This window comes from Oncorhynchus mykiss, chromosome 11 (assembly GCF_057628025.1).
Source record: "Oncorhynchus mykiss isolate SJ-2025 chromosome 11, ASM5762802v1, whole genome shotgun sequence".
NCBI classification, from domain to species: Eukaryota; Metazoa; Chordata; class Actinopteri; order Salmoniformes; family Salmonidae; genus Oncorhynchus; species Oncorhynchus mykiss.
The window spans coordinates 72,540,530-72,567,229 of NC_143032.1; the positions used below are offsets into that span (position 1 = coordinate 72,540,530).

At 41.5% G+C, this 26,700-nt stretch overlaps 1 protein-coding gene across 3 annotated transcripts in view; it reads right to left on the reverse strand.

The window, feature by feature from the left end:
• Window positions 1-26,700, reverse strand: part of LOC110536342 (ephrin-A5-like) — a 197,516-nt gene that overhangs the window by 35,322 nt on the left and 135,494 nt on the right. For all 3 annotated transcript variants that reach the window (XM_090191097.1, XM_021622083.3, XM_021622084.3), the window contains one exon: window positions 5,339-5,631. In XM_090191097.1, the coding sequence (XP_090047223.1) occupies window positions 5,339-5,555 (217 nt within the window). In that variant the 5' untranslated portion in view covers window positions 5,556-5,631. The remainder of the gene's footprint in view (window positions 1-5,338; window positions 5,632-26,700) is intronic.

Genomic DNA, 26,700 nt, shown 5'->3' on the forward strand with positions numbered 1-26,700 from the left:
GTAACGAGAGCTACCTTTCATGTGAATGCGCGTGACTGAGCTCGAGGCTGCTGGCAGACTTTTGACTCATTCCCCTCTCATTCAGCCCCCCTTCATAGTAGAAGCATCAAACAACGTTCTAAAGACGGTTGACATCTAGTGGAAGCCTTAGGAAGTGCAACATAACCAATAGCCCAGTGTATTTTCAATAGGGGCTGAGTTTAAAAACTACAAACCTCCCATTTCCCACTTCCTGTTTGGATTTTTCTCAGGTTTTTGCCTGCCATATGAGTTCTGTTATACTCACAGACATCATTCAAACAGTTTCAGAAACTTCAGAGTGTTTTATATCCAATACTAATCATACTATTCATATATTAGCATCTGTGACTGAGTAGGCGGCAGTTTACTCTGGGCATGCTTTTCATCCAAAAGTGAAAATGCTGCCCCTTAGCCCAAACAGGTTAAGCATTAGCCCCACCCATCTCTTTAAGGATTCACATGCATGACATCAGCAGCCTTGTGGTCCAAAATAGCATAACTGGTGTATTTTAACACCAATAAACCCATTAGTTTAAAAATGAATTCAATATATGTCAATCTAGCAAACCAGGCAACTAAAAGCAACTTTCTAAACAATGTTTTGATTAGTTTCTAGCTTGTTAGATGGTGAGCTAACGTTAACCTTTTCATACGTGAGTTCCAAATATCTCAAACGGTCGCCCCAGCATGAGGTTTTATATGCACGTGATGATAGAATGTTCTTTTCATTCCAGAATGTGATTGTTACGCAATAGTAGATTTAATCCACACCTCCCTTAAACCAAGGCAAGCAGCCTGTTTTTATTTATAAGCTGTTTTCAACTGGTCAATTTCAAATGATTTTCTTACGTGTTTTTCGTCTCTAAGAACAGTTTGAATTGAGGTGTGTTTCGCCTCCTCATTCATTTACATAAAAGTAGTACTTTTTACTTTTGCGGGCAATTCATTTTTTTGCACATTTCTGACTCGGACAAAATTCCCTAAGCACTTCCCAATTGTTTGTGCAGTTCAAGTCTGCAGACATTTGCGCATCTCCCGTCAGAATAGAATCTGCACACACGTGTTCACATTTTCTTTCTGTTGCCTGCATAGTAGTCATTGTTGTTTTCATTACTAATAATAACTTTGGAAATGTGTGCATTTCTATCAAAATAAGTGTCTTATTACGTTATAAAAGTTTATGTATGTCGTGTCATATCGTTTCTACTGTAGCTCACTCTTTGTATGGAGCATAATATATTTGTGTATATTCCTTATAACCGTGGACACGTGAGGTAACATTACTAATTTATTAATCTTTATGGTGTTATATTCAATTGTGCTTATGTAGCTAGCTACATTATTCTATTAGCTCTGTAAAACAATGGTAATTGCATCAGAGAAGTATTAGCTTGTGTTGTATTTTGAAGCTACCCTGGCCTTATGACTCCAAAGTGGCGCAGTGGTCTAAGGCACAACATCTCAGTGCTAGACGCATTACTACAGACACCCTGGTTCAAAACCAGGCTGTGTAAGTGACTTGTTATGTTATAATAGTTTCTGTATATGAACTGTACTGTACTTCCAATTACAAAAAAAACCTTGATCAGTAATCATCTCACCAGTTAGTTGGTGGCCATTGAGGGCAGTGTTGATCAGATGGAAAAATATCTTGGTTATTTTCTGAGTGCATTCCACAAAGCTGTTAATCATGTCCGCCTTATCCACTGCCCCCATTTTGAGGTTATAGCACATAGTCTGGTTTGATTTTTCTCTCTCCCGTCAGGTGGTCCACCTTCCCTGTGGCTGACATGGTTGCTGTACGGACAGTGGAGAGGACATGGACGTCTCGTTTGTCATGCCATTTTACTGCCAGCTGTTGACCGTTCTCGTTGAACTTCACCTGCGCTCTCTGCATCTTCCTGCATCTGAATGCCGGCATCCCCTTCCTGTTCGACCTGACTGTGCCACAGGCCCCTGTGCTGTTGGAGAGCAGCTCAGTCCCCAGAGTGTGGGACTGCTGTGACAATTGTCCACATACAAAGTGTGTCCCTTGCTGAGATGAGGAGCCAGCACGGTCATCACCATGGACCCGGATACCCCAAGCCCATCATAATGTGGAATGTCAGTGGTGGACCCTGTGTAAACTATAATGTCTTCACGTTGCACATGACAAAGAACTTGACCTCAAACCTGTGCCTTTTGGAGGGTATATATTGATGGAACACCAGCCTACCTTTCCATAACATCAGGGTCTCATCAATGCATAGGTCCTTGTATGGCACAAAGACACGACCAAATGCTGATGTCAGACTGGTGCGAACATTTCTTATTTTGTATAACCTAGGAAGTGGTCTTGGGAAAAAAGGGTGGCAAAGAAGGGAGTTGCAAACATTGGATCTGTGCTCCGGTATTCTCGTAGGGAGTTCTTCTTTACTATCCCCATGAGAAGGACTGTCACCAGGAAGGTATATATTTCACTAATTGTGGCTGTCACTCATTTAGTGAGTTTCTCCCTCACTCCTGGCTCTCTCTTCTCCTGTAGCTCCAAGGCATAGTGATTGGTCTCCTCTACTATGTTTCCCACCAACTCCTCTGTCAGAAACAACTTGAAGCACTCAGATGGAAAGGGAAAGGGGCATTGCACTCCAGACTGGGACTCATCAAAGAAAACAGCAGGGCCAGGAGGGGTGAAATGGCTGGCGGCCTTCCAGCTACCTCAGAATTCCTGTACTTCATCCACTGTCGATCTGCCTCCATCACCACCAGCATCTTCAAAGGGACCTGGGACTTCGTCAGTGGATAAGGAGTCCTCAGATTCAGGGTTCTCAATGGCTACAAGGTTGGGGGGCAGCTCCTCACTGTCACTGTCAGAATCTGATTCCTGACTTTCATACTCAGACTCATTGTCAGAATAAAAATAATCTCCAGAATTTCCACATTTGTGAGTGGTGTCCTTTTGAAAGACATTGCTAATGCTACAGCTTATCTCACTAGCTACATACATAAATATACATAAACAACAACACTGAATGGCTCAGAGTGGGAGTGAGAGGTTATGTGATTGACCGCCGGCTCGCGCCACTTGCATCAATAAATCACTATCAGAAAATGTTTTGTGTGGTAATTATTGATACATTTACTGTTTTATTCACATGTTTTCAAGTACTATTTACAAATCATGCATTGCAATTATTGCATAGATTGTAATGGGCATATATTATGTGTGTAAAATACTTTTTTGAAGGTTGTACTAATTATGATGTGCTAAGCTAATTCCAGCTATGTGTGGAGCCATGTTTGTTGACATACAAAGCATTCTGGGTGTGACATAATAGTCTGTCGGACCAAAGATTTTATAACAAAATGAGGTGAGTAAGGGTTCATTCATTTTTTGAGAACTTCTGGAAGTGATTGGTGGGATGTGAATGATGGTAGATGACACACCCCCTTAAACATGCATGCAATAAACAGACCAAATTCATCTTGTCTTCTTATCTTTGGTTTCTGTGAGAGAAAAAAGAATGGCGGCACGCAGAAACTACCCACCGTAGGATTACTTTCGATTTCTAGAAAGTCAATTATTTCGATCAATGGTGAGCTCACCCGTGATGTGATTAATTATAATTGAAATTGCTATTAGCTAATTCATATTGTAGTTTATGTCAGCCGAGAGTTATAAAAATATGACCGCTTGTGTTACGTCAATATTTCCTCAGTTAGCGCTAGGACAAATGCAGCCTACATTTTTTTCAGTTTGGATGATTGTGTTATGCTGTAGATATTTCTGTGAATGTCATCACAAAATAAACTGCTCACATTCTGGCCATTACTTTTTAAGGACTGTGGTCCTTAGACTGTGGTCCTTAGACTGTGGTCCATTCTAAATAAGCGCTCTAATCACACTGGTTTGATCGTATGTTACAGGGACCGCTGCAGAATTCAAATAATGACCACATCATATAGCTGACAACATCTTAACTTGAGCTAATTTGTATTCATTATTACAGGAAAATAATAATAAACTCACAACAAGATCATTATTTACAAGTTAATGGAAAGCTAATTAGAGGAAAATACCTTACGGTTGTGATTGTGACTAAATAAAAGCAGGGCATTTTAACTGAGAATTTTAGAACTTGGACATCGTGTCTTCGGCCTAACGTTCTATCCTAGTTTTACTTTGGTGCAGGTCATGTTGTTCTTCACATTATCGTATCTGGTAAATACTATATGAAATAAAAGTAACATTCATTTGTCACATTCTCAAGATACAGAACATGTAAACGGTAGTGTGAAATAGTACCATGTTTAGACATGTAGCTAGCTAGCTAAGCAATTAACGATAATCCCAACTCATAACGTTACTACCCTGTATGAATCAGCAGGCAGCTAACCAACTTGATTCAGTGATAGCTAGTTAACATTAGGCTATAACTATCAATGGCAATGGCTCTGAGATACGAATGATATTACTACACAGATCATACACATAACATTAGCTAGCGAGCCAGCCAGCTAACGTTGGCTACCTAGCTAACAGTACACTTTAACTTGCAATGAAAATGACTTTCTGACAAAACATGAAATGTATAATATCTGAAAATGTAGCTAGCTAGACTCTCTTACCTGGATGAAGATGGATGAACACTTATCCTTCTCTGTCATGGATGCCACGGATGCCATGGTTGCCCTTAGTTTGAAAATGTAATCCGGAGACAGGTGTTTTATACAGCAGCCTTCTGTGTGTTTTCTTTTTAACTCCTCCGCATATTTGCAATCAAACGCCAGAATCTCCTTAGCTATCATACTCTGCTTCCACTGGGCATTCCACTGATTTAAAAACCTGTCCTTCAGAAAGTGGAGAGCAACACTTTTGCAGTTATTTGTGATATCTTTAAAAAAAGAACGGATACCTACACATACTGAGCAGCCATTGTTATAGACAGAAGTGTGCTACATGGCAGACCAATCTGAACTCATCTCTTGGCATGTCCAGCCCATCCATTATCTCAGCCAATCATGGCTAGCGGGAAGGTTCATGCATTTTTTTAATACAATTTTTTATTTATGTTCAAATGCCTCTCCTATGAAGTATTGATGTACGATATATGCCTAGTTTCCTGAAACGAGTCACATATTCTTCCAATGCAAACTTGGATGTGAAATGGTTGTTCTTCTGATACAACTGCATACAATTCTAAACACCTTAAGGGCTGCATCTGCCGTCCACTCTGACATCAGACTGACTTCAACACACATGACTTCAACACATAACAGTGCTCTCTATGACTCTCACATTCAATAACAATATATGGTGATATACGTCAATACTCACAGATGTAGTAGTACTCTCTGCCCGGTCTGAACTCGAAGCCCAGAGAGAAGGGGGTGAAGAGCTGGAACTTCTCAGAGAACTTGAGTGGTCCATTGGGGGAGTGAGGCCTGTTACACTCCCAGCGTTTAAAGCCCTTGGCTGTGTGGTCACACGTACTGTAGCCGTCGTAGTTGACCATGTAGAGGACATAGCGCTCCATCAGCTCCTCCGGCACCATGTCTTCATAGTGGGGACAGAACACATCCAGGTAGTCGTTTATACACACGTCAATGTGATAGTCTCCACGATGGAACCTGATTGGACAGAAGGGAAGGAAGAGAACGTTAGTGTTTGGAAGACTGATGAAGGGCTTCAGTTACAGATGGAATGGAAGATAAAATCAGCACTTAGTCAGAATGACTTTATTCCCCAATAACAGTCGTACACCATTGAATGTGCCTCAAAAACTTTACGTTTAAAAAAACGTTTTAGGGAGAGGGAAGGAGGGAGGGAGGGAGAGAAAAAGAGAGGGAAGGAGGGAGAGAAACAAAGTGTTTGAAAGTGCCTCAAAAACGTTACAATTATTTATCAATTATCAACAACAGTACATTACATAACACCGCCAAGAAGGAAGTGACTTTACTCTGCACAACCTGATTTAGTAGTACTTTCAAAGTAAAAGTAACATTCATGGTCCTAAACACATTTCTGCAGTACACAGTGTTCTGGACATTGAAGTCAACGTGACTTGATGAGTACACTCCCACTCCAAGTCCACTTCACTTCATATCAACAATATCACTGAAGACAACTTAAACATCCTCAATTATAAAACTCACACACAGATGTATGTGTGAGTGCGCACGCACACACACAACAGTCATGTTAACATTTTCTCAATGTTATACAGTATGTTGATTAATTTGTTTAGATGTTTATGAGTGCAAGTTGGATCTTTCAACATTCTTCAGATACCCCTCAGAAATGTGCAAGCAATCGTTCTTAACATTTGGCTTTAGTAAACGAGGAGGTTTGTCTATAAATCCATCCCAGGAAATTTATGCACGCCACTTCTCTACAACATAATGTATCACACACTAAAGAATCCAACTTGGACAAAATATATCTCTTCTGGATGCCAGAAAGCACTGCGAAAAAGTACTTTTTCCTTATTTACTTCTAGCATTTTGAAAACTCAGAGAAGAGTTCAGACATCAGAGGGTTCCAGAGTCCACAGGGAGGTGTGAGATAGTTGAGGCTGTAAATGTCAAACGATACCAAAATACAGCGTGTGTTTTCCCCCAGAAGGATGTGCATAGAGGCATGTTAATAACTCCACTGATCCACAACATACTACACAGGGTCATGATGTTCTAATTCCCTCATCTGAACATACACACACACACACACGCACAGGCACACACATACACAGACACAAACAGACACACACAGAGTTGGGTAGGTTACTTTCTAAATGTAATATGTTACAGTTAATAGTTAGTTACCTGTCCAAAATTGTAATCAGTAACGTAACTTTTGGATTACCACAAACTCAGTAATCTGATTACTTTTAGTTACTTTGCGGTTGCTTAAGTGGCATTGGAAGAAGACAAAAATGTATATTACCAATTGAACTCCTGCCAGATAAATCAATGTTAGAGCTCACATAGCTGGCCATCAATGGATGTTGCATTTTACTTAATGTGTTATGTATGCTTCTGACCCATTGCTTTCTACTTCCAATAGAGATAACGCAATTATTGGGCTATATATGTACATTAAAAAACAACGTCTGACACATTTCACATTTCTTTCCAATTAGGTAAATACCCCTTGAACATCAAGAATAGGCCAATAGTATGGAAATATACTGTATATTAGTCTATTTGTTTTACCTCAATATAACCCCAAAACAAAGGACATATTAGTCTGCTATGTTGTTTGGGTTGTTGTCATGGAGAGCTGATTGGGCTCATTGTTTCAAAACATGGTTGAAATATAAATGCTGCTCTAATGGAATGGCATGCTTCGTATTCTACCGAAAAGTGCTATTTGCTTAATGTGAAAGAATTGAATTCTATAATACATACTACGGATAGGCCTATTGTTTACATTTTTGTTGGTGAAAGTTTAGCCTACACTTCTGAAATTCAATCATTTTTGGGGTATAATACCTATACATTTGTGATCAGTCATCCACAACCATATATTTGAGAGAGCAGCAGTGTGATGCATATCATTGCTATGCAGATATCAATAATAGGCCCATAGACTACAACGCCCCCGTCTTCCTTACCTCCAAGCGTTTACTCCAGTTGGTCATATAATCTTTGATGCCGACAGCAGTTATATCACTGGAAAACATGCGCTGGACGGTAGGCTACAAAAGCCTATTCCTGCTCTTTTCCAGCGATCCATCAAACACATTTGTGTGTCATCATAGTGGTCTCTGATGTGGTCAGCCTCACTCAGGCAGAACAAACTTAAACTTGCACCTTTTTTCAATGCTGAATTCAATGTCATTGAGAAAACAGAAAGGTGTCATTAAGTATTCTTTCGAAAACAATCTTTCTGAATTTCAAAGTAATCCAAGAAGTTATCATCTAGTTTTTCAAAAGTATCTGTAATCTGATTACAATTTTTTATTTGGTAACGTAACAGATTACAGTTTGTAATCCGTTAATACCCAACCCTGGACACACACGCACATGCACATACAACTACACACGCACACACACACACACACTGTGGCTCAGGTCCGAATTCCTCTTTGATTTGTCTACTAACAACTGTCTGACCATGCCTCAGAGGAATTAGTGTGAATGTCGTTAGAGCAGTTGGCAGAGGGGTGGATCTGGGGAAAGCTGACTCTAACTTCAGGTTGCTGACCCTATCTCAACCCTGAAAAGAGACTTTCATTCTCTACCTAACCTTTGCTATGTCTGGACCTGAGAAGAGGTCAATTTTTAATTGAAAACCTCTCTGCCTTGTACATGGGACTTAGACAGCACTTAACACACTGCCCTTCCTCTCATCTACACTTCATCCATACTCCTCATCTCTCCTTTTTCAAATTTCTCTTCTCCCCTCCCCACACAAACTCTCTCTCTCTCTCTCTCTCTTTCCCCTCATCTCTCTTCTTTTTTAACTTTACCTCTCTCCCTCCCTCTCTCCTCCCTTCTCTCCTTCCACCCTCTCTCTCCTTCTCCCCTCCCTCCCTCCTCCAACATTCTCTCCTCACTCTGACAGAGTTGGCTCTGCAGCCAAGGAAAGCAGACTGCCTTTGATGTTACGATGATAAAGGTGGTCTGGGCGCATTATTAATCACACTCTGATGGGGACAATACACACACACGCGCACACACACACACACACACACACACACACACACACACACACACACACACACACACACACACACACACACACACACACACACACACACACACACACACACACACACACACACACACACACTTCATTCCTCCCCAGTTGTTTGTGGACAGGGAGGGGGTGAGAATTGCCTTTGATTGTCCATCTCTCTTTGTGGAGTATCACGTTCTATTTGTAAGCCTTCACTAACACAATGTTAATATTGGAGAGTGGGCTAGCTTGAAGACTCAGTGACTGACACCATCTGTTCGGTGTGTGTGTGTGTGTGTGTGTGTGTTTGCGATATGTAACATGTGTGTATGTACGGTTGTGTGATGTTTATGCTAGCGTCTAATGCTGCTTTCCTGTGTTTACTCATTCAGAATAAATAGCTGAGTGAAACTGATTACCTTTCCGGCAGCATCTCATGTGTAACATCTCATTTAAAACATGTCATTGCAACCCACAGGCAGAGTAAAACATCTCCTCTGGCTTAAATGTCACTGACTTAATAATCACATCCTCTCACAACACACATTTCCTCTGCTCAGCCTCTCTGCTGTGTGTGTACATGGGTTTGTTTGTGTGTACACATTATGGTTTCCCTTCACCCCCAGACTACTTCCTGTGTGTGTGTGTGTGTGTGTGTGTGTGTGTGTGTGAGAGTGTGTGTGCGTGCGTGTGTGTGTGTCTGTGTGTGTGCGTTTGTGCATGTGTGCGTGGGTTTGTGGATCTCATAGTTTCCCTTTGAAATTCAACTTTATTATGGATGAACATCTATTTTTGACATATTAATTCCACATGGTTACAGGGTTAGTTCCATGTGGTTACACGGTTAATTCCACGTGGATACACTGTTAATTCCACGTGGGTACACTGTTAATTCCACGTGGTTACAGGGTTCATTCCGCGTGGTTACAGGGTTCATTCCGCGTGGTTACAGGGTTAATTCCACGTGGTTACAGGGTTAATTCTACGTGGTTACAGGGTTAATTCCACGTGGTTACAGGGTTAATTCCATGTGGTTACAGGGTTAATTCCATGTGGTTACAGGGCTAATTCCATGTGGTTACAGGGCTAATTCCATGTGGTTACAGGGTTAATTCCACGTGGTTACAGGGTTAATTCTGTGTGGTTACACGGTTAATTCCACGTGGTTACAGGGTTAAATCCATGTGGTTACAGGATTAATTACACATGGTTACAGGGTTAATTCCACGTGGTTTCAGGATTAATTCCATGTGGTTACAGGGTTAATTCCACGTGGTTACAGGGTTAATTCCACGTGTTTACAGGGTTAATTCCACGTGGTTACAGGGTTAATTCCACGTGGTTACAGGGTTAATTCCACGTGGTTACAGGATTAATTCCACGTGGTTACAGGATTAATTCCACGTGGTTACAGGATTAATTCCACGTGGTTACAGGATTAATTCCACGTAGTTACAGGGTTAATTCCACGTGGTTACAGGGTTAATTCCACGTGGTTACAGGGTTAATAAAACAGAAACAACTCAAAGGGTTAAGTTCAGATATTAATTCCGATTGGTTGGGGCTATGGTTTGGGGAAGGCTAAATGTGCTGATAGTGCCACACATTACAAAGCCAGGCAGGTGTGGGTTTATGTCGTCAGCCAAAGTCAATCTACACAAAGCCTACTAGTTCAACATCTTAGAGACAGATTGTTGTACCGATGTGTACCAGGGAGTAAAACATCAAATATCTTCTCTAAAGGGCTGATTAACCCTTTACACGCGTGGGAATTGGACTGCATGAATATGGCTAAATTGAAATGTTTCTTACAGAATAAATATTAAAAGCATATTCACAACCATGGTGGTAATTGAAAGGGAACCGTTTTGAGATTATGTGAAAATGATTAGAACAAAGGTGAAAACACAATGGTTTACCTGGCACAAGACTGAATCCAAACATTACACTGTTGATTTTATGTGTATTTTACCTTTACTGTAATTTTCACCAACTTTGTTGATGACGAAATGCACCTGAGAACACTCTGGATGCATTCAGTAGATGATAATAATATACCTGGAAAATGTGGGGTAGGTGCAATATAAGACAAAACAAATGACAAGGGTCTGACTGAGAGGACTAACTGGTGTCTCCAAGTGGCCACAATCAAGAGTCTTCAACTATAAGGTGCTTTTTTGAGCTCTCCTAGCTCTCGGTTGAGGAAGTGGAACAAGCAAACTTGTAGTTGTTTTGTTTGCAACACAACGCTGCATCCCCATCTTCACACAATTGCTGTTGTTGTTTGAAAAGCCTGTTCTATTGCCGACATGACTAGCCAAGTTATAAAATATGACATTACAGTGTTGGGCTTTCACAATGCAATTCAGGGAAAAATAATTTGGGTGCGCATAGAAAGGAGTCATGAGTCTATTCAGAAGTGTGTGCAGCGCTAATTTGATTCACAATGGACAAACATAGGCTCATTCTGTTCAGAACAACCCAGGATATGACACATGTCACCTGGTAACTGTACATCTAACAGGCTCATTCTGTTCAGAACAACCCAGGGTATGACACCATGTCATCTGGTAATTGTACATCTAACAAAGCGATCAAAAATACATTGAGTCTTCTTAATTTACAGGATTTCCCTCGCTCATTTGCAAAAGTTGCCCAATCAGAAGGAGGGATGTGGGCAACTTATTTTTTGTGCGAGGTGCTCAAGTTCAGAACGTCTGTCAGTTAAAACCCATACAGCACTGTGAAGTGCAGAGCCAGAGCTCTGACATCATGTATAGCACGTTACTGTAGAGTTATACTGTTAAAATGTAGGCGTTTATCATTGTCCAAATCTGCCACATAAAAGGTTACAGGTAGAACAAAAAGATTGTTCATGTTTTTTATGGTCTTTGTTTATCAATAATAATGACCGTGCATTTTTTTAAACAATGCTGGAATTCACCATCAAAATGAAACCATTGAACACTACAGAATGGACATGTAATCAAAACAAAGGAGGGAGGGATGAATAAAGGAGGTGGGAGGGACAGAGGTAAGCATGGGGCTGGTGGAGGAGAATGTAGTGAAAAGCTATTTTCCCTTTTCATTACACAGGTGGGATAGCCTCTCTTTCTTTCTCCCTCTCTCACATTCTCTCTGGCCCTTCCACTGTATGATTTCACTTTCAATAAATATATCTTCCTTTTTTCTTAAAGTGGTTGGATTGACTCTCTCTCGATCTCTCACTCCTACCTGCGTGTGTGTGCGTGTGTGTGTGTGTGTGTGTGTGTGTGACTTTGACATCTTCTCTACCAAATTGATCCGGCAGTAGAAGAGAGACACACTCCAAGAAAAATACCTCCCTGTTGAGTGACACACACACACACACACACACACACACACACAGGTAGGAGTGAGAGATCGAGAGAAAGTCAATCCTACCACTTTTATCCAACCACACACACACACTCCACTGGTAAAGTAGAAAACCTGACCAGTCCTTGATGCCCTGATCATTTAGCAGGGTAATTAAACCAGCTGTGGATGACAGGCTAATTGTCAAACCAATATAATGACATGTATTTGTTATGCTACAGCTGTTACCAGAGAGATCCAGATAACCACACAGTGCTGGGGAGGAAATGCGCTCGTAATCACCCTGGCTTTGTGTGTGTGTGTGTGTGTGTGTGTGTGGTGTTTAGACATTTTATTACCAGCTGATTAAAAATCCCCCTCGGCAGGGCCGAAAACCATCCTAGCCACTTCCTATAAACACACAAACACTCTCTGAGAGTTGGGAGAGCTGAAACAGTAAGGTGCATGCAGGGTAAGGTACCGTGACACCAGTCCCTGATTGGCTTATTTCCATTTCAATTACACAGTCCATTGACACACACACACCTCACCCAAATGAACTCCCATCAGCCTCTGCTCAAGAGCTCAGCTGAGCTCCAGCCGCTGGATAGATAGAGCGAGGACGACAAAAAGAGAGGGAAGGAATGAGAAAAAGCGAGAGGGAAGGAGTGGGAGAAAGAGAGAGAAGGAGGGAGAAAGAGAGAGGGAAGGAGTGGGAGAAAGAGAGAGGGAAGGAGGAAGAAAAAGAGAGGGAAGGAGGGAGAAAAAGAGAGTGGGAATGAGGAAGAGAGAGAGAGTAAGGAAGGAGAGAAGGAGAGAAAGAGAGAGGGTAGGAGTGAGAGAAAGTGAGAGATTCAAACCAACCACTTTAAGATAAAAGGAAGATATATTTATTGAAAGTGAAATCATACAATGGAAGGGCCAGAGAGAATGTGAGAGAGAGAATGAGAGAGGCTATCCCACCTGTGCAATGAAAAGGGAGAATAGCTTTTCATTACATCCTTCTTCTCCACCAGCCCCATGCCTCCCTCCCTCCTCCTCTCTTCCTCCCTCTCACCTCCTTCTCTATCCCTCCCTCTCTCTCTTTTTTATTCATAGTTATATTGTATTATACCGACAGACTCACACAGTAGTCCCAAACTTTGCTTCCTGAAAATGTAGCATTTATCAATGCATATTACCGTATGCATGTCAAGGATATTCAAAGGCCACTCAAATATACACAAACACATAAACACACTTGTACATGTACAGGTACACATGCATATTATACACACACAGAAACACAGATAAGTGCTCCAGCCACTGGCGGGTACACAGAGCTGACAGATTCATTTGTTTCAGCCCCTGTGTGTGTGTGTGTGTGTGTGTGTGTGTGTGTGTGTGTGTGTGTGTGTGTGTGTGTGTGTGTGTGTGTGTATCATACAACATAGAGCAAAGGACGACCTGTTGATCTGAATCGACAGTGAATGTGTTTAGCCGAGGGCAGCTGAACTTTCTCTGACCCCGGCTACAGCACACACATTAGGCAACAGGAGTTAGAGTAGTTGGCTAATTCTGGCGGGAGAGTTGGTTTTGTAGGTAGAATGAAAGAGAGGGGAAAAGGAGGTGTAGTGTTAAGAGGAAAGACAGTCGAATAAGCTGTTTCACTGTCAAATGCATTGGCAGAATTATTTCCCTTAAATAGCATTAACCATGAAGCCCACATGGATTTGGATGTGACTTTGATAAGGATGAAAAACAAGGTGCTATCTAGAACCTAAAAGGGTTCCACGGCTGTCCTCATAGTAAACCATTTGCATAACTCTTTTTGGTTAGGGGTTCAACATGCAACCCAAAAGGGTTATACCTATAACCCAAAAGGGTTCTCCCTATAACCAAAAAGGGTTCTCCCTATAACCCAAAAGGGATATACCTATAACCCAAAAGGGTTATACCTATAACCAAAAAGGGTTATACCTATAACCAAAAAGGGTTATACCTATAACCCAAAAGGGTTATACCTATAACCCAAAAGGGTTATAACTATAACCAAAAAGGGTTCTCCTATAACCCAAAAGGGTTATACATATAACCAAAAAGGGTTCTCCTATAACCCAAAAGGGTTCTCCTATAACCCAAAAGGGTTATACCTATAACCAAAAAGGGTTCTCCTATAACCAAAAAGGGTTATACCTATAACCCAAAAGGGTTATACCTATAACCCAAAAGGGTTATACCTATAACCAAAAAGGGTTCTCCTATAACCCAAAAGGGTTATACCTATAACCAAAAAGGGTTCTCCTATAACCCAAAAGGGTTCTCCTATAACCCAAAAGGGTTATACCTATAACCAAAAAGGGTTATACCTATAACAAAAAAGGGTTCTCCCTATAACCAAAAAGGGTTCTCCTATAACCAAAAAGGGTTATACCTATAACCAAAAAGGGTTCTCCTATAACCCAAAAGGGTTCTCCTATAACCAAAAAGGGTTATACCTATAACCAAAAAGGGTTCTCCTATAACCCAAAAGGGTTCTCCTATAACCAAAAAGGGTTATACCTATAACCAAAAAGGGTTATACCTATAACCCAAAAGGGTTATACCTATAACCAAAAAGGGTTCTCCTATAACCCAAAAGGGTTCTCCCTATAACCCAAAAGGGTTCTCCCTATAACCCAAAAGGGTTATACCTATAACCAAAAAGGGTTCTCCTATAACCCAAAAGGGTTCTCCTATAACCAAAAAGGGTTCTCCTATAACCAAAAAGGGTTCTCCTATAACCAAAAAGGGTTCTCCTATAACCAAAAAGGGTTATACCTATAACCAAAAAGGGTTCTCCTATAACCCAAAAAGGTTATACCTATAACCAAAAAGGGTTATACCTATAACCAAAAAGGGTTCTCCTATAACCAAAAAGGGTTCTCCTATAACCAAAAAGGGTCCTCCTATAACCAAAAAGGGTTCTCCTATAACCCAAAAGGGTTCTCCTATAACAAAAAAGGGTTATACCTATAACCAAAAAGGGTTATACCTATAACCCAAAATGGTTCTCCTATAACCAACAAGGGTTATACCTATAACCCAAAAGGGTTCTCCTATAACCAAAAAGGGTTATACCTATAACCAAAAAGGGTTATACCTATAACCAAAAAGGGTTATACCTATAACCCAAAAGGGTTCTCCTATAACCAAAAAGGGTTATACCTATAACCAAAAAGGGTTATACCTATAACCCAAAAGGGTTCTCCTATAACCCAAAAGGGTTCTCCTATAACCAAAAAGGGTTATACCTATAACCAAAAAGGGTTATACCTATAACCAAAAAGGGTTATACCTATAACCAAAAAGGGTTATACCTATAACCAAAAAGGGTTCTCCTATAACCCAAAAGGGTTATACCTATAACCCAAAAGGGTTATACCTATAACCCAAAAGGGTTATACCTATAACCAAAAAGGGTTATACCTATAACCAAAAAGGGTTCTCCTATAACCCAAAAGGGTTATACCTATAACCCAAAAGGGTTATACCTATAACCAAAAAGGGTTATACCTATAACCAAAAAGGGTTATACCTATAACCAAAAAGGGTTCTCCTATAACCAAAAAGGGTTCTCCTATAACCAAAAAGGGTTCCCCTATAACCCAAAAGGGTTATACCTATAACCAAAAAGGGTTCTCCTATAACCCAAAAGGGTTCTCCTATAACCAAAAAGGGTTATACCTATAACCAAAAAGGGTTATACCTATAACCCAAAAGGGTTATACCTATAACCAAAAAGGGTTCTCCTATAACCCAAAAGGGTTCTCCCTATAACCCAAAAGGGTTCTCCCTATAACCCAAAAGGGTTATACCTATAACCAAAAAGGGTTCTCCTATAACCCAAAAGGGTTCTCCTATAACCAAAAAGGGTTCTCCTATAACCAAAAAGGGTTCTCCTATAACCAAAAAGGGTTCTCCTATAACCAAAAAGGGTTATACCTATAACCAAAAAGGGTTCTCCTATAACCCAAAAAGGTTATACCTATAACCAAAAAGGGTTATACCTATAACCAAAAAGGGTTCTCCTATAACCAAAAAGGGTTCTCCTATAACCAAAAAGGGTCCTCCTATAACCAAAAAGGGTTCTCCTATAACCCAAAAGGGTTCTCCTATAACAAAAAAGGGTTATACCTATAACCAAAAAGGGTTATACCTATAACCAAAAATGGTTCTCCTATAACCAACAAGGGTTATACCTATAACCCAAAAGGGTTCTCCTATAACCAAAAAGGGTTATACCTATAACCAAAAAGGGTTATACCTATAACCAAAAAGGGTTATACCTATAACCCAAAAGGGTTCTCCTATAACCAAAAAGGGTTATACCTATAACCAAAAAGGGTTATACCTATAACCAAAAAGGGTTATACCTATAACCCAAAAGGGTTCTCCTATAACCCAAAAGGGTTCTCCTATAACCAAAAAGGGTTATACCTATAACCAAAAAGGGTTATACCTATAACCAAAAAGGGTTATACCTATAACCCAAAAGGGTTATACCTATAACCAAAAAGGGTTCTCCTATAACCCAAAAGGGTTATACCTATAACCCAAAAGGGTTATACCTATAACCCAAAAGGGTTATACCTATAACCCAAAAGGGTTATACCTATAACCAAAAAGGGTTATACCTATAACCAAAAAGGGTTCTCCTATAACCCAAAAGGGTTATACCTATAACCCAAAAGGGTTATACCTATAACCAAAAAGGGTTATACCTATAACCAAAAAGGGTTATACCTATAACCAAAAAGGGTTCTCCTATAACCAAAAAGGGTTCTCCTATAACCAAAAAGGGTTCTCCTATAACCCAAAAGGGTTATACCTATAACCCAAAAGGGTTCTCCTATAACCCAAAAGGGTTATACCTATAACCCAAAAGGGTTATACCTATAACCCAAAAGGGTTCTCCTATAACCCAAAAGGGTTATACCTATAACCAAAAAGGGTTATACCTATAACCCAAAAGGGTTCTCCTATAACCCAAAAGGGTTATACATATAACCCAAAAGGGTTATACCTATAACCCAAAAGGGTTCTCTTATAACCCAAAAGGGTTATACCTATAACCCAAAAGGGTTATACCTATAACCCAAAAGGGTTATACCTATAACCAAAAAGGGTTATACCTATAACCAAAAAGGGTTCTCCTATAACCCAAAAGGGTTATACCTATAACCCAAAAGGGTTATACCTATAACCAAAAAGGGTTATACCTATAACCAAAAAGGGTTATACCTATAACCAAAAAGGGTTCTCCTATAACCAAAAAGGGTTCTCCTATAACCAAAAAGGGTTCTCCTATAACCCAAAAGGGTTATACCTATAACCCAAAAGGGTTCTCCTATAACCCAAAAGGGTTATACCTATAACCCAAAAGGGTTATACCTATAACCCAAAAGGGTTCTCCTATAACCCAAAAGGGTTATACCTATAACCAAAAAGGGTTATACCTATAACCCAAAAGGGTTCTCCTATAACCCAAAAGGGTTATACATATAACCCAAAAGGGTTATACCTATAACCCAAAAGGGTTCTCTTATAACCCAAAAGGGTTATACCTATAACCCAAAAGGGTTATACCTATAACCCAAAAGGGTTCTCCTATAACCCAAAAGGGTTCTCCTATGGGGACAACTGAACAACCCTTCAGCAACCCTTTTTTTCAAAGAGCGTAGAGGATGACTTCATTTCCTCCCTCCATCCCTCGATATAGACGAGAGAAACAAGTGTACAACACAAGGCAGAGCCGGTGAAACATTCCCACAATGCTTTGGAAACTTTCCCCAATGTGACAGGGCCATTTATGATGTGAGAGCCAGCTACATTCCCTGCTGTTTAACTGCCCTACTGATTGACAGGGAGAGGGTAGAATTAGACACATAGGGTTACCATATTACCTTTGCTGGGGTCTTTTGCGCACACACAAACACACACTGAGTTCTACTGAGGACATGTGTTTCTCATTTCTAGACGGTACTCCTGGATCGCAGCAGGTGTGCAGGCATGTATAATATACTGGACGTCAGAGAATAGCAAGAAAGGCTGCTAATGGATTCTCTCTCTCTCTCTCTCTCTCTCTCTCTCTCTCTCTCTCTCTCTCTCCCTCTCACTTCTCCCTCTCACTTCTCCCTCTCACTTCTCCCTCTCACTTCTCCCTCTCACTTCTCCCTCTCACTTCTCCCTCTCCTTCATTTAGGGGGTTTAGGTCTGGGACTTGGCAGCTGTCACTTGTACAAAGGGGATGTGCTGTTAGGGTATATATATATATTGATGAAGGAAGTACTGAAGGAAGTTTTAAGATGTAGTATTTCCCTATATAAAGCTCATCATCTAAGTCAACAGTGTGTGTGTGCCCAGTTTTATCTCCAGCTGGTGTTGATTGACATATCCTGTATCGTTGGGCATGGGAACATGTATGTTTTACAATAACAAACAGTTTAACGACAAAAACGTCAGCTCTCGGCTTTATTTTGCTCTACTCAAAGATGAGGGGATGTAGAGAGAGAGGATGGGGGAGAGAAAAAATATATATGGGGATAGAGAGAGAAGGACAGAGATATATACTGTGTAGAGAGAGCGACAGATATCAAATGGTCGCATACACATATTTTGCAGATGTTATCGCAGGTGCAGTGAAATGCTTCTGCTTCTAGCTCCACCATTGCAGTAATACATAACAATGCAAAAAGTACACGCAGAAATTAAGAAAGATCAGAATGAGCAATGTCAGAGTCTGGAATATAAATACATATACTGTATATGTACACTGCTCAAACAAATAAAGGGAACACGTAAACAACACAATGTAACTCCAAGTCAATCACACTTCTGTGAAATCAAACTGTCCACTTAGGAAGCAACACTGATTGACAATAAATGTCACATGCTGTTGTGCAAATGGAATAGACAACAGGTGGAAATTATAGGCAATTAGCAAGACACCCCCAATAAAGGAGTGGTTCTGCAGGTGGGGACCACAGACCACTTCTCAGTTCCTATGCTTCCTGGCTGATGTTTTCGTCACTTTTGAATGCTGGCGGTGCTTTCACTCTAGTGGTAGTGATCCCTCAGGAGACCATCCGCCACCTCATTGAGAGCATGCCCAGGCATTGTAGGGAGGTCATACAGGCACGTGGAGGCCACACACACTACTGAGCCTCATTTTGACTTGTTTTAAGGACATTATATCAAAGTTGGATCAGCCTGTAGTGTGGTTTTCCACTTTAATTTTGAGTGTGACTCCAAATCTAGACCTCCATGGGTTGATAAATTTGATTTCCATTGATCATTTTTGTGTGATTTTGTTGTCAGCACATTCAACTATGTAAAGAAAAAAGTATTTAATAAGAATATTTCATTAATTCAGATCTAGGATGTGTTATTTTAGTGTTCCCTTTATTTTTTGAGCAGTGTATATAATGGTGTGTATAGACAGTATGGACAGTATATGAATAGAAAATGTTCAGGGCAGGGTACTGGGCGGAGGCCGGCTAGTGGTTACAATTAACAGTCTGATGGCCTGGAGATAGAAGCCGTTTCTCAGTCTCTCGGTCCCAGGTTTGATGCACCTGTACTGCCTCTGCCTTCTAGATGGGTGGTTGGACTCGGGTGGTTGTTGTCCTTGATGATATTTTTGGCCTTCCTGTGACACCGGGTGCTGTAGATGTCCTGGAGGGCAGGCAGTGTGCCCCCGATGATGTGTTGGGATGGCAGCATCACCCTCTGTAGAGCCCTGCGGTTGCGGATGGTGCAATTGCTGTACCAGGCGGTGATACAGCCTGATAGGAAGCTGTCAATGGTACATCTGTATAAATTCTTGAGGGTCTTAGGGCCAAGCCGAGTGTCTTCAGCCTCCTGAGATTGAAGAGGCACATGAGGGAATTTGATGCTTTTCACCCTCTCCAGCCCCGATGATGTGATGGTGGTGTGCTCTCTCTGCTGTCTCCTGAAGTCCACAATCAGCTCCTTCATTTTGCTGACATTGAGGGAGAGGTTATTTTCCTGGCACCACTCTGCCAGGGCCCTCACCTCCCTGTAGGCTGTTTCGTAGTTGTTGGTAATCAGGCCTACCACTGTTGTGTCATTAGCAAACTTGATGATTAAATTGGAGACGTGCGTGGCCAAGCAGTCGTGGGTGAACAGGGAATACAGGAGGGGGCTGACCACACACCCCTGTGGGGCCCCCGTGTTGAGGATCAGCATGGCAGAGGTGTTGTTGCCTACCTTCACCACCTGCAGTCAGCCCTTCAAGAAGTCCTGGACCCAGTTGCACAGGATGGGGTGCAGACCCATGGCCCAAGCTTAGTGATGAGCTCAGAGGGTACTATGGTGTTAAAGGCTGAGCTGTTGTCGACGAACAGCATTCTTACATAGGTATTCCTCTTGTCTGGATGGGATAGGGCAGTGTGCAATGCGATGGTGATTGCATAGAGAGAGAGAGAGAGAGAGAGAGAGAGAGAGAGAGAGAGAGATAGAGAGAGAGAGAGAGAGAGAGAGAGAGACACAGAGAGAGACATTGTCTCCTGCTTTATAATCTGATGGAGGCTTTTTGCCTGTGAGAGTATTGTGGATTAAGGTATTAGACTTCTGTTGCATATCGATTTGCCCATATCACACATGGAGGAGGAGAGTCAGCGTAATCTTAAGGTTGTCCCAGGACACACACACATACAGTAGTATGAAAGGTCCAGGCTATTTGCAGGAGAAAAACAGAGAGCCCAACCAACAGCTTCCAACAATTAAGGGAGCTCAAGCCCCTGTGTGCATGTGTGTACTTTGTATGTATGTCTGTATATATTTGAGTATGTGTCATTGTAAACTCATCCTGGTCTCTCGATCACTGTTGACACTGTTTCACCAGAACTGAATTGGGAATGACCAATTTAAGGCATCATCAACTATAAAGCGTTTCAACCTCAGTTAGTTTACTTAAGTAACTAGTCCAAACATGTTTCTAGCTGAGATAGATGTGTGGTAACAATTTATTTAGATAGTCCGTACATGGTTCATCTGTAGACGCTCTACGGACTATCAGTAACATTCAACTAACTGTGTGGCCAGATGTGTCTTGAGTTTTAGATGAGTGGTGAAAAGGAATGTGAATGTGTAAAAATATTTTAAAACAAGACCTGAACAACTCGAGACAGGTAAGATAGAGAGATGAATGCAGTGTTTATGATTGGCAGGTCAACCGTGTTACACGTTGTATTTGACGTCCATCCATGTCTGAGAACAACAGGAGATGACGTGGAAAAGGCCACTAGGGGCAGCAGTGAGTGCTAGAGTGGATGTTCACATCTGCCTTGGGTTAAAAAGGTTTCATGTTTGAATCCAGCGATAAAAAGTTGTTGTTTTTAAAGCCTATCACAAATGTTAACCCTTACCTTAACCATTCTGAATTAATGCCTAACCTTACGAATTCAGAGATAATGCCTAAACTTAACCCTAACCTTAAACATTCATAGTTAATGCCTTAACTTAACCTTTAAAACTTTGAAATTTGACATTTGGAACAACTTCGAAATTTGACATTTGGAACAACATCGAAATTTGACATTTGAGAAATATGGAACCTCTTATTCTGACTTGAAACTGTGAAAGGCTTTATAAAGAGGACTGTTCTCATTCAAATTATACCTACACAGGTCTGGTTGCTGACACATACTGTAATAATGTAATGTCATCAGTTACCTACACAGGTCTGGTAGCTGACACATACTGTAATAATGTAATGTCATCAGTTACCTACACAGGTCTGGTTGCTGACACATACTGTAATAATGTAATGTCATCAGTTACCTACACAGGTCTGGTTGCTGACACATACTGTTATAATGTAATGTCATCAGTTACCTACACAGGTCTGGTTGCTGACACATACTGTAATAATGTAATGTCATCAGTTACCTACACAGGTCTGGTTGCTGACACATACTGTTATAATGTAATGTCATCAGTTACCTACACAGGTCTGGTTGCTGACACATACTGTAATAATGTAATGTCATCAGTTACCTACACAGGTCTGGTTGCTGACACATACTGTTATAATGTAATGTCATCAGTTCCTCACCCCTCTCTTTACCTCACCTCCCCCCTCTCCTTTTGTCTTTCTTTCCACCTGTAGCCCACCTGCTCTGAGAGCCCATCTTACACACAGGAACACACCTTCTTGCCTTGTCTCTCAGCTTGTTCTCTCTCTCTCTCTCTCTCTCTCTCTCTCTCTCTCTCTCTCTCTCTTGCTCTCAGCTCGTTCTCTCGTTCTCTCAGCTGTTCTCTCTCGCTCTCAGCTGTTCTCTCTCTCTTTCACCTCTCTCTCTCTCTCTCTCTCTCTCTCTCTCGCTCTCTCTCTCGCTCTCTCTCTCGCTCTCTCTCGCTCTCTCTCGCTCTCAGCTCGTTCTCTCTCGCTCTCAGCTGTTCTCTCTCGCTCTCAGCTGTTCTCTCTCTCTTTCACCTCGTTCTCTCTCTCTCTCTTTCTCAGCTTGTCTCCCTCTCTTTTGCTCAGCTTGTTATCTCTCTCTCTGTCTCTCTCTCTCTCTCAGCTCGTTTTCTCTCTCTCTTTCTCAGCTCGTCCTCTCTCACTCTCAGCTCGGATTCTCTCTCTCTCAGCTCATTTTCTCCGCTCATTTTCTCTCACTCTCTCAGCTCGTTCTCTCTCTCAGCTCGTTCTCTCGCTCTCTCAGCTCGTTCTCTCTCACTCTCAGCTCGGATTCTCATTCTCTCTCTCAGCTCGTTTTCTCTCACTCTCTCAGCTCGTTCTCTCTTTCAGCTCGTTCTCTCGCTCTCTCAGCTCATTCTCTCGCTCTCTCAGCTCGTTCTCTCTCTCACTTAGCTCATTCTCTGGCTCTCACTGGCTCTCTCACTCTCTCTCGCTCTCTCGAGGGGAAGTAAAGAGGAACAGAATGAGGTATTGAGGTGATGCTGAGAGAGTCAGAGGGCAGGAGGTAGAGATACAGGGAGAGAGAGAATGTGTTGGAGTGGATAAAAAGAGAAAAGAGGGAAAGACAGAGCAGAGTGACAACTACAGAACACACACACAGAGACACACATACACACACACACACACACACAGACACACACACACACTGACCTTCAGAGCTGTTTGCCACGGAGCTGTGTCAGGATGTTATAATGTCACCACTTTCATAAAACCTAACCCCTTTCACAGTTCACAAACCACACCGCAATCTGTGTGTGTGTGTGTGTGTGTGTGTGTGTGTGTGTGTGTGTGTGTGTGTGTGCAGGCTTTTGATATAGGCTACTGCCTATAACACTTGAAGAGAGAGCCAAAACAAATGTGTGTCAGTTATGTGTTCATGGGTGAGGCCATATCATTGATTTAAAGCTGACATACTCTGGCTGTGTCCAGCCTATGCACCTCCCATCTCCTACCAAATGTTGTGTACATAAGTGTTGCTCTCCACTTGCTGGAGGATCGAGAATTGAAATCAGTGGAATTAGATTATGATAGCTAAGGAGATGGAGAAAACACCTGTCTCCGGATTACATCTTCAAACTAAGAGCAACCATGGCATACGTGACAGGGAGAGGCGTCCATTCATGCCGTATACGTGAAAGATAGTCTGCCGAGCTACATCTTCAGATATTACAGGTTTCTAATTTTGACAGAAATTTGTTTTTATTCAAGTTAAAGTGTACAGTCGTGGACAAAAGTTTTGAGAATGGCACAAATATTAATTTCCACAACGTTTGCTGCTTCAGTGTCTTTAGATATTTTTGTCAGATGTTACTATGGAATACTGAAGTATAATTACAAGCATTTCATAAGTGTCAAAGGCTTTTATTGACAATTACATGAGGTTGATGCAAAGAGCCAATATTTGTAGTGTTGACCCTTCTTTTTAAGACCTCCGCAATCCACCCTGCAATGCTGTCAATTAACTTCTGGGCCACATCCTGACTGATGGCAGCCATTCTTGCATAATCAATGCTTGGAGTTTGTCAGAATTTGTGGGTTTTTGTTTGTCCATCCGCCTCTTGAGGTTTGACCACAGGTTCTCAATGGGATTAAGGTCTGGGGCGTTTCCTGGCCATGGACCCAAAATATTGATGTTTTATTCCCCGAGCCACTTAGTTATCACTTTTGCCTTATGGCAAGGTGCTCCATCATGCTGGAAAAGGCATTGTTCGTCACCAAACTGTTCCTGGATGGTTGGGAGAAGTTGCTCTCGGAGGATTTGCTGATACAATTATTTATTTATGGCTGTGTTCTTAGGCAAAATTGTGAGTGAGCCCACTCCCTTGGCTGAGAAGCAACCCCACAAACTAATGGTCTCAGGATGCTTTACTGTTGGCATGACACAAGACTGATGGTAGCGCTCACCTTGTCTTCTCCGGACAAGCTTTTTTCCAGTATGCCCCAAACAATCGGAAAGGGGATTCATCAGAGAAAATTACTTTACCCCAGTCCTCAGCAGTCCAATCCCTGTATCTTTTGCAGAATATCAGTCTGTCCCTGATGTTTTTCCTGGAGAGAAGTGTCTTCTTTGCTGCCCTTCTTGACACCAGGCCATCCTCCAAAAGTCTTTGCCTCATTGTGCGCTGCCATTCCACACCTGCCTGCTGCCATTCCTGAGCAAGCTCTGTACTGGTGGTGCCCCGATCTCACAGCTGAATCACCCTCTGAATGGCATACATACAATATCCATGTCTCAATTGTCTTAAGTGTTAAAATTCCTTCTTTAACCTGTCTCCTCCCCTTCATCTACACTGATTGAAGTGGATTTAACAAGTGACATCAATAAGGGATCATAGCTTTCACCTGGATTAACCTAGTCATGTCATGGACCGAGCAGTTGTTCCTAATGTTTTGTACACTCAGTGTATAAGACTGTCACCCAACATGAAAAATTAACAAAGCCTTCAAATCCACTACTATGCCACAGCTTAGCTTGGCACAAAGACACAACTACAGGCAGAGCTAACTTCCCTGGCATCTGTTGAGTGTTCAAGAGCAGTGTTTGTAAAAAGCAGATGGTGATTTAAAGATGATGGAAGTGGTTGGTGACTGTAGCACTGGTTTCTATAGACACGGCAGCACCGTCTGGAAATGCACCACTGTGTCTGCTCCCAGGATATATCATCTTACTGTGTGTGTGTCTGTATGTTTGTACTCCTTCCTGAGAGAGGCACAGTGAGTAAATGCATATAGGTAGTATGGTGAGCATTGGCGTACCACAAACCCATGCAGCCACCACAAGGCAGGGGGGACCCATGGTCTCTCAAAAATCTATAAAACTATATTTATATTTTAGGGAGGTTGGGGCCCCTTGGGGGTTCACATTCCTCTCTTTGCCCCATGGCAATATGTGTAGAATAGCATGAGATTAGCTTTAAAACTGCAAATTTTTTCTCTCTGCTCCAAGGCAATGTGTAGAATTGCAGGAAATTAGCTTTAAACATTCAAAATTATCTCCGTTTCATTGCAAAATGTGTAGAATAGCATGAGATTAGCTATACAACTGCTCAGACCTTGCGGTACGCAACTGATTATGAGAGCACCGTCTGCTCAAAAGAGAGCGAGAGAGAGAGAGAGAGAGAAAGAGAGAGAGAGAGAGAGAGAGAGAGAACCTGATGAAAGACAGATGTAAAGCTGGACAGAGAAGGGTTAAATATGCCCCCCAAAAAGCAATGTCCTGCTCCTTCTGACTTTTCCTAAGTGTTTGTATTTTACCCTGCTCATTTGTTAGAATTTTGAAATCTAAAACAGAAAAGTATTAAGAGCCTTTTTAAAAGTTTTTTTTTCACATATATTCCTAACTTAACCTGCCAGGACAATGTGCTGTAGGACATTGGTACCCAGTCAGGCGCTATTGGGTCTCTCTCTCCTCACTGAATGAATGACAAATGGATGAATGGGCGATAAACGTGCACCTTAATTCACAATTCAATTTAAATTAGGCCTAACTGAATGATGAGAAGGGTGAAGAGATTGGTTTTAATTAAGAAAGACAATAATGCAGTGATAAGTTTGTGTTATGACTATTTATCAGCAGCACATCATTTGACCGCGCACCTTGCTGTTGATATCATTCTCTTCTACGAGGTGCAGCTCTTTATCCAAATTTCAGTTTTTCCAAAAATATCCATGCTGTCCATCCATTCAGCACATGACCACTCACGCAGCAGCATTGCCCTGGCTACTATAAGCAAAAACTAGTAACATAATAAACGTAAAATGACTGCTAGAAACCAGACAGAAACTGATAATGGTGCATGTGACTTCAGTTAAGTTTTGGTTAGCTGCCGATGTCGAAACCAAGTTCTTGCTCAAGGGCTTTCCATATCAGGGGAAATATGAAACCAGGCCAGTGGTTGAGAGACTGTGGTGACTTACATGGGCAAAGGCAGGAATGTGACCACGGACAACGTCTTCACATCAATTTCCCAGACAAGTTAATTGCAAAGAAACCTAGCCTGCTCGGTACAAATCAAATCAAACTTTATTTTTCACATGCGCCAAATACAAGTGACTATGCATAGCTAATAAACAGTGAGTAGCAGCAGCCTTATGGCTTGGGAGTAGAAGCTGTTCAAGAGCCTTTAGGTCCTAGACTTGACTCACCGGTACCACTTGACGTGCGGTAGCAGAGGAAACAGTGACTTGGTTGACTGGAGTCTTGAGAATTTTATGGGCT